Source organism: Humulus lupulus, chromosome 6, assembly GCF_963169125.1.
Source record: "Humulus lupulus chromosome 6, drHumLupu1.1, whole genome shotgun sequence".
Lineage (NCBI taxonomy): Eukaryota > Viridiplantae > Streptophyta > Magnoliopsida > Rosales > Cannabaceae > Humulus > Humulus lupulus.
In genome coordinates this window covers 30295703-30304784 of record NC_084798.1, presented here as the reverse complement: position 1 = coordinate 30304784, position 9082 = coordinate 30295703, and the positions used below count along the sequence as shown (strand labels likewise).

The 9082-nt window shown below is 34.9% G+C and overlaps 1 protein-coding gene across 3 annotated transcripts; it reads right to left on the bottom strand.

Moving 5' to 3' along the window:
* Positions 1–2973: 2973 nt before the first annotated feature.
* On the bottom strand, positions 2974–8508 carry LOC133781989 (uncharacterized). 3 transcript variants are annotated; one of them, XM_062221116.1, is made up of 5 exons: positions 7485–8508; positions 6978–7113; positions 5708–6907; positions 5076–5456; positions 2974–3239 (listed from the first exon to the last, which is right to left on the bottom strand). In XM_062221116.1, the coding sequence occupies exons 1-4, from the start codon at positions 8408–8410 to the stop codon at positions 5082–5084; spliced, it is 2637 nt and encodes an 878-aa protein (XP_062077100.1). In that variant the 5' UTR covers positions 8411–8508; the 3' UTR covers positions 2974–3239; positions 5076–5081. The 3 variants fall into 3 exon arrangements, with proteins under 3 accessions (XP_062077100.1, XP_062077099.1, XP_062077098.1); XM_062221115.1 differs by lacking the exon at positions 2974–3239 and adding an exon at positions 4426–4848; XM_062221114.1 differs by lacking the exon at positions 2974–3239 and adding an exon at positions 4426–4853 and having other exon boundaries at positions 7485–8507.
* Positions 8509–9082: the final 574 nt, after the last annotated feature.

Below are 9082 nucleotides of genomic sequence, written 5' to 3'. Positions count from 1 at the left end.
TAAAGTTATGAATTTTTCTCATGTATATTCTCTTCAAAGTAGTAGTTATGTCTAGTAGGTTTAATGATCTAAGTCTTAGAAATAGTTGGGTCATTACAACTTTATTATGCATTATTTCTATTATATTTTTCTAAGTTAAGTTGAAATGTAAACGTGTAAACATGATGATTCAGTTTTCTTTTATCATAACCCATAAATCATCATAATCCATTAATCAAACTCAAATTTGAAATTAGAGACTGCTAAACGTTAGGAAATATAAAGTCATGATCAGTCTATTGAAAGATGACTTTGAGATCAAATCCCAAATATTATAGGTATAAAACAAGCTTTTTATTTCAACCATAGATCCTAAATCATAGGATTATGATGCAATTCTAAATCCAAATATTCAAAAAATAAACGATATACATGATGTATATAAAACCTTGATAAAATTGTGATAATTACACAATTACATGAAAATTACAAAACCATACATGGTCACAACCACATATAAAATGCTTATACAATAATTTCAAACCTCTTCTCACACTCACCCACTTATTCACACCAATTCAATGGCTACCACATGCATTTCCCTCATCTCTCTAACCCCTTACATATATGCAAACCTCTTCCACGCTCTGTTTCTCTCATTCATTGCATTTTAATAATCATTTGCTTTGGAAAATAAAAGCGTAAAGTACAATACATAGTACAACGAGGATAATATTGACACTTCTACAATGGTTTGTGTAGAATTAAAGATGTGCCCAAATAAAAGAAAAAGATAAAAAAAATCAAACATTAATTGCCAAACAATAACTAAAACTAAAGCTTTCAACAATTAGTATCTCTTCTTTCAAAGTGTATTATATTTATGTACATCACTTAACTAAACATGGATACCTATGTACCAATAATTGAAGGAAAGAAAAGGAGAAGACCCCAAATTATAATGAAATGCATCAAAATAGTTCAAAAGGGCCAAATTTTTACATATAAAAAACCACAATAAATAACATGAACTTTAGTAAGGGATACAAAATTTCATGATTTAAATTAGAGAAATATAATTAAAAACATGACATTTCACATCAGACACAATTGAAAACAGAAAACCTAAGGGAAAAGAAAAGTTAGAAATCCAATATAAAAAAAAAACTTTTGTTGGATAGAAAAATAACCTTTAAATAGTGAAATATGTGAAGGGTTTTAGTTGGACAATGACTACTTTGGCCACAAGGATGAGTTTTTTGGATGGGGAGAGCTTCATCATCACAAATGGATGCTCTAGAAGGTGAGAGGTTTGCTGCCAAGATGAGATCTTTGGATGGAGAAATCTTCGATGTCAAGGATGGCTGCTCTTGATTGTTGAGAAGATGACTAATTTTTAGTGTTGAGTCTTCAAAACTATCCTCATTCCTTAGCATTTCCACCACTTTCACCAAAGCCCCAACAATCCTAACTCTCCCCCCATCAGGCATAAATATATATGTATGCATATATATATATATATATATATCATTTTCAACAATATATACAAAAAATTTAAACATCATTCATAGAAACAAATTATAAAAATGCACACAAAACCTTATTTTGAACTGACCCAAGGCCACTATCACCTACGAAGAGCTCCGTTAGCAACCGTTAGCGAAGAACTCGACCCACCGTAATGGAGAAGTTGAGCCACCATTTCTAGCCCCATGCTTGCTCTGCGCCTTGTCACCCCCAACCCAGGAGAATGAGAGAGATGAAGATATTTTACAACCAATAGAAATTATTGATTCATGGAGTATATCCAAAAGAAGAATCAACATATATCTAATTCCCAACCAAAAATACACAAACAAATAATAGATATAATAGGAAAGGGAGATTCGGAGTTAGAGTCGACTTGGCAGTTAGGTGGAGTAGAAAATCGACTGGGTCCACTGAGTTAGAGTTGCATTGTTGAGGTTACAACAGCCATGCCGACAAGGATTGAGATGGGAAGACAAAGATGGTCTTTTGAAGTGAGAAGGAAGGACATGCACAGATGATGGAAGGGAGGGGAGAAGAGAGACGAACGATTGTTTTTTTTTAAGCAATTGATTGATAAAGAGTAATAGACCCCACCAAAAAAAAATTCTAACCGTTATAGGTTTTTAAGGGTAGTGTGGTATTTTAACAAATTTTTACAAAATAAATTGATCTGATGGCTAACAATCTTTATAGCTTAATCTAATGGTTAAAACTCTATGACGGATTTAGTCCCTCAAAAGCAAGTGAGGGACTAAAGAATTGCCCTTAATTTATATATTTTGTAATGATTAATTGGTTTGTTTTAAGGGTATTTTGATCATATTCAAAAATAGTTTAATCAAAATTAAGATTTTATTTCATTTTGCCAAACACAAGGCCCAAATTGACATTTAACAAACCACGAGTCCGATCGGTAACTTTTACAAAACACAGAGTCCAAGATGGTATTTACTTTTTTTTTAATCACTTTTATTTTAAAATCAATTTATACAAAAATTTTCTTTAATTTTAATTTTGAATTACTTAATTAATTCATTAATTAATAAAATTTAGAGATATTTTGGTCATATTGAAAAATATTTTTATAAAAATTGAATCTAAGATACTATTTTGTTCCATTTTGCAGAATGCAGAATCTAAATTGTCATTTAACAAAACATAACGGCCAATCAAGTATTCGACAAACTAGTATTTTCCCTTAATGGCAGCCAATTAATTCTTCATCATGAACAAGTTTTAACCTAATACCAAATTAGAGAGAAAGATGTCTTTAACAAACGGAATAACTACTATATTCTTAACAATATTAACCCAAATTGTAATTGATATATTCATATTGTGGCACCTTTACAAAGACACAAAGCGTAATATTACCTTGTCAAAGTCCAGAAAGTTAGCTCTATCCGACCTTATTATCTTTTGCTGTTATTATTGAAGGAACAAAATAAAATAAGACCAAACAAATACGCCATTTATGAATCTTTGTTTTCATCACATATTATTAGGAAATATACACTGCATATCATTTGAGACTAACTAAATCAAGCTCAATTAACAAAGCTATGGAAAATTGTCAAAAAAATAAGGATCAAGTTAGAGTTGTAATCGTCGACAGGCAAAATACAACTACTTATCAAACCTAGACACCGTAGGATCAATCAAATGCGTAGTGAAAACCTAAACCATTTCTTATAACGAACCCATAATATCATTCCTCCAAAGAAAATACACTGCAACAGCAAAAAATGAGATGAGGAAATGTCAGTAGCAAGTAGAAAGTAGTAACAAATCAAAAAAATAGTAAGCTACACTTCAACTAGATCTGACTTAAGAACTAGCTAAAATTAAACACAAAGTAGCTTAATTTCATAAGAAAATCATTGTACTTTCAAGCTTAGCAGCTGTATAAACATCTGAAATTTTAACCATTTAACAAGACAAAAAAGAGAGTACATTTTTTGTCATAAAATAAAAAGAACGAAATAATGCATAACATACAAAATCGACCTCAACAGTATCTGTAATGATAAAAATAATTTGAATCTTATTTTGTGTTTGTATAGACCTTTACTATTTGAATTTGTAGTATTAAAAGCAAATTAACAGCTTCGACCCGAGCTCCATTTCTTTGATGTAATGGTTCAGAGTTTTCAACCATATTTGCCTATCTACTAAATAGCATATGCTCCTCCAAGAGTAGAGTTTTCTATTTTGTTGCTTTCTTTGAAAAGATTAAACACTCATGAAGTTCGGCAGAGTTATGTCTCCAAGTGGGTATGTAAAATCAAACAAGTCAAAGGATTACTTGTTTGTAAATTGTCCATTTCCTACAAGAGTTTGGTACAGGTTGCTGGTTTTATTGAATATTCAAGGAGTGTATCATTGGAATCTACCTCAAGTGGACCTGGGACCTTCGCAGAAACGGTAGACCAAAGAAACTTGAAAGAAGGAACTCAGTATGTATGACCATCTGTTGGACAATATCATTAGAAAGAAACAAGACAATCTTTAATGTGTTTAAGAAGATTTTTTATTATTTACAGGATTTGCAGTATTGGATGGCTTTTTGATACAAAAGGATTTAGGATATGCTGTTTCAGATATGTCAAGGGATTGGATTTCTATTTCTGTAATCTATATGGGGGAATCTTGTTCCCTAGTCATTGTATATTTTCCTATTATCATATATTGATTATGAATTATGACAATGATTCTCTTATTTGTAACAATGAATTAGCACACTTCTCAAACATTAACAGCCTCCATTGCCTGATTGCATTGGGAAATTGTAATTTACTCCCCTGTACTAAATTGAAAAAAGAGAAAAAGAAACAAGTACTAATGATCATGAGCGTGATCCACCAAAACAATCAGAGGACAAGCCCTCCTCCAGAACAAGAAGACAACTATTAAAGATTTAGACCAAAGAAACATGTATGACCATATTTAGAAAGATTATTTACAGGATTGAAGTCTTGGATGCCTTTTTAATACAAAAAATAAAATAATCAAAATAAAAATAAAGTACTAATGATCATGAATCTGATCCACCAAAAAATCAGAGGACAAGGCATCCTCCGGAATAAGAAGACAACATATAAAGATTTATCAAGAAACTGAAGCTCACATAATTTGGTATTAAATCAAGTTTGATCTTTCTAAAGTTTTTCATTTACCATATTAATATTTCATTAGACGTGATAAATACTAAGAGATGAAACAAAGAAACAAAAATGCTAATTAGGGCTTGGCTTGTGTTACAACAGGTAAATTAATGCTAGGAAAACCGGCCCGGCAGTGCTTTCCCCAATAGAGCTTTTCTACCATTCCTACCCCCACCTGTCCTGGTAGCAAAAAAAAGTAATAAGATATAGACTTTATGCATCCTAAAACTACAGTAGGAAACCAAAATAATTTATTTCTGCAAACAAACAAAAAATGCAGATAGCTAATTCTTTAATAGTTTTTACCATTTAGAACATAACAATAGAACATCTCAATCAGCAACACCTAGATACGACCAAACATTAAAGAAAATAAACCTGGGTTGAAAATTAAAGAGGTACCTTTTCTTAAAGCGGGTGATGATTAACAGGTGATCCATTATCCAATTCATTGAATTCCCCTGATATCCTTACTTTGCATGTTGGACAAATAAATCCAACAGAATCTGATTGCATTTCAGAATCAACAGTATTATGGTTAAATTCTACCCCACACCATACACATGCAGTAAGCTGATCTCTTCGAGTTCCAGTCATGTTTAACATCACTTCCCCGGATTCAAAATGGACAGAGGAACCAAACGCACCTTCCATCTCAACAGCACCTTCCAAATCTATTGGCACCTCCTGCAAGGAAGAATCTTGGCCACCCACAAAACTGTACTGCAAAGGTTCTATTTCTTCCAGCCTCAGCTCTTCAAACCCCATTTCACTTGCTTGTCTCTGTGCAACATGGAAAAAAAAAATTCCTCCTGTCAACCAACAGAAATGCAATAGAAAGTGCTAACACTATCAAGAGAGAAGAATAATTTTATGAAAAAAGGTAGCCATCGAAAAATAAATAAATATATAAACAGAAGGGAAAAGAATGCATATAGAGATGAGAGGCATTTTTCCATGTGTAACACTTCCCCAGGCATTACTGCTGTAATATGAAACAAAATACTACCGGTATGACTTTTATATCTTTGTACCTTATCAGAAGTTTCCTTCAATGAGGAAAAACAAGGTAATGGTTGCAGCATGGACATTGAACACTCAGAAACCTCAAAGTGGAGTTCTGTTCCTTCGGAACATTGTTGTATAGACTCTACTGCAATGTTATTAGTTGGACCATCCATATTAATTTCGATGTCGATTTCTAGTGCGTTATTTGTGGAAGCATTTACTTGAACAGGCTTCAGGTGCTCTAAGCCTAAGGTGCCGTCATTATCCATTTTTGCTGCATTCTCAACATTGCAAATACTTTGTGAACTCACCGGGGTAAGCCTATCACATTCAGTAACTCCTTCCAGCTCAATAGCAGGCTTTTCTACTCTATCAGAGATAAATACTGAACTATCTTCCTTCACAAAACATTCAAGTGCATTATTTTCTATCTTTCTAGTAGCAAGAAGAGTTGAATTATCCAGTATTGAATCCATCTTAACATCCACAATTTCACAAGCACCATCAGTTTTCTCTGTAGTTCCATCAGTGACCACATGCTCATTATCTTGAAGATCCATATGTTCCTGGTCGATCATGCAATCATCAAGATCATGTTCACTATGAGGAGAATCCGTGTTCATATCATGATCAGGATTAAAATCGGGAAATTCCGAACTGAAAATTGCAAGAGATATATCAGGAGCAGAGCCACCTTTTGATCCATCACCAAGTCTCGCAGAAGTTTTTAGTATTGAACTCTGAGCAATTTCAATTAAAGCATCCATTTTAGAGATCTTTGCGGGCAAATCCTCTGTGGTTGGAGATTCAATTTTCTGCTGTTCAGTTGAACCCGGCACATCTTCAACCTTCCTCACGTAATTCCTTACATGTATCCCCACATGGCCATTGTAGCGTCGACGTTCCAGAAACACTTTATGACAGAACTGGCATTCATATTTTCCATCTTTGATTATCACTCCATCCCCAACAGATGAACCAAGCCTATACCTCCTAGTAGTCCTTTGGTGAAAGGACAAAAGGTGCTGCAAATATGCATCCTTCTGATCAAATGTCATACTGCACTTGTGACATTCAAAGAGGTCATGTATCTGAACCTCTGCAAGATTCTCCATCCCGAATAAAGCAACTTCCTTCTCTTGCTCATAAGAAGTAGAAGTGGGTGCAGCAGAACTTGAATTTAGGTCTTGTCTTTGCTCTCCTTCCTTAAAGATCAAACCTGCATGCTGCAGCATATCCAATAAACCTCGTTGAAGAAACCAAACAACCCAAACAGCACCACATTTATGTACTTACATTTTCAGTAATCTGCCTGTATTCCTGATTATTTTCATTTTTGTGACCATTCAATAGATGCGGGGTATTGCGACAACCAACAGATTGCAAGTATGAAGAAACATCCTTGCAGCTTATAAATTGTTGTCCATTAGGGCTGAGGAGCATGAAAGTGCCAAAAGTAACAAGTAAGGCCAGTGGACATCAAATGGGGCGAGAAATAGCACATATAAACACTTAATAGTTACATGAGATGAAAAAGAAAATTTATTAACTTCATTAATTACTTATGTTAGTCAAGTTTGGGTAACAGCTTCAACACAGTAAGAGAAGTTTCCAACCAATGGGAAGCCAACACAATGTGATCCCTTTATTTAAAGTGGGCAATACTACCATCAAACATAGGTAAAATTTGTAACTCAACATTCTTGTATTCTTAAGCATAACGTTCAAAGTTATAAGTTTCAGGTTCTCGTTTTCAAAATGATAAATTTGAGATGAAAATAAACGAAAAAGAAAGATATACACCTTATGTATCTCCTGCAATAAATCCAGGCACGACCCTCTTTCCTTTTGAGGCCCAGCAGAAGTTTCCAACCAATGGGTAAGGCATCACCAAACTCACTCGCATCCACAATCTTCCTCTTCTTCCTTCTACTACCCCATTGCCCATCCAACTCTCTGAGAAACCCTAGAAGCGCTTCCTCACTCTCCAAACCCACTGTTCTCCTTCTGAACTCCTCTCCGTATGGATCATCGGCATTTCCCAAAGCCGAAAAGTCGACCGCAACGCCATTCCTGTTCACCATCTCCAGACCTCGATAACTCTCAGGCTCCACATTTTGCATTTCAAGTTGGACCTTCAACAATTTCGGCTTCCTCCCTCTCTTTCTCTTCCTCTCTCCGCCATAACTCGTCAATGACATTTGATCCCTTCCCCCATCTAACTCCGCAACTCCTCGCCCTCCCTCGTAATTAAACCCCATTTCCATTTGCGACGAAGGCTGAGAGAACTCAACAAAGTTGAATTTAGGGTCTTGCGAGATGAAACGCTTGAGGTGATCGATGATCGAACGGTTCTCGTAGCGTTCGGGATCATCAGCGAGGATATGCGAGACTTTCGGAGTCGGGAGAAGTCCAGCAACTCGACGACGATGACCGGTGGCGGCGGAAGCAACGGTGCGAACGGAGGACGACGACGAAGAAGACTGTGAGCGGCGAGGACGAGAGTAAGTCTGGCGACGAGAACCAGCGCTTTCATTGAAGGTGGCACGGTCAATTTTGGGGACGACGATGTCGTCGGTACAGTGGAGGTCGAAGGCGGAGGAGGAGCAGAGGGAGAGGGCGTGAAGCTCCGTCTGGGAGAGGGAGCTAATGTCTATCTGAGGAATGCAATCAAGCTTCAAAGTGGGCTCCGGCAGAGTTTGGGGCCGGTTTGTGGCAACCGCCGCCATTGTTGGGGGTTGTGAAGGAAACTATCTCAGTATTCCCTTCTCTGTCTTTTTTATTTTATTTTATGTTTGGATAATAGAATTCCAATTTTAAGAAAAATGCTAAATGGCCTTTCTTTTTCCCTTGAACAAAAACATTAACTTCATTTCGAACTTTATAATTTCAATGCATTAACCCTATGTATCTAATCAATATATAATATTTTTAAAATATAAAATATTTAAAAATATATATAAATTAAAATAAAAGATGGGTTTCCCCTATAAAATAAATAAATAGAAAATGGCAAAAGAAAATATATAAAAAGAATGTTCATAGAGAGTTAATTTATAGAACTAGAAAGTCATTCTTGTGGAGACACACCACCCTGATGGGAAAGGATTCTTGAAAACATTAATATTCAACTCAACAATCTCACTTAAATAACAAAGAAGGTAGTTACTTGATCGGAAAAATATCAACTTTGTATTATGATTATTGTACTTCATTATTCTTATCATTTAGTATTAAGTCATTTATCAATAAAAAAAATTAAATAATTATTAAAAGTGACACATCGACTATCTCTTCTATTCTCTTTCTCATTTTTTGGGATTTAGGGTTTTACTTTTTTCTATTTTAATTGGTCATGCGTATGATGTGCATAGTTGAGAAGAGATGATTGGTGATAGTAT

Coding starts and splice junctions, on each gene's coding strand:
- LOC133781989 (XM_062221116.1), bottom strand. CDS start 8,410: ATGGCGGCGGTTGCCACAAACCGGCCCCAAACTCTGCCGGAGCCCACT. Junction 7,114..7,484: donor TATTGCAGGAGATACATAAG/GTGTATATCTTT, acceptor CATGCTCCTCAG/CCCTAATGGACAACAATTTA. Junction 5,457..5,707: donor TGAAGGAAACTTCTGATAAG/GTACAAAGATAT, acceptor CATGTTGCACAG/AGACAAGCAAGTGAAATGGG.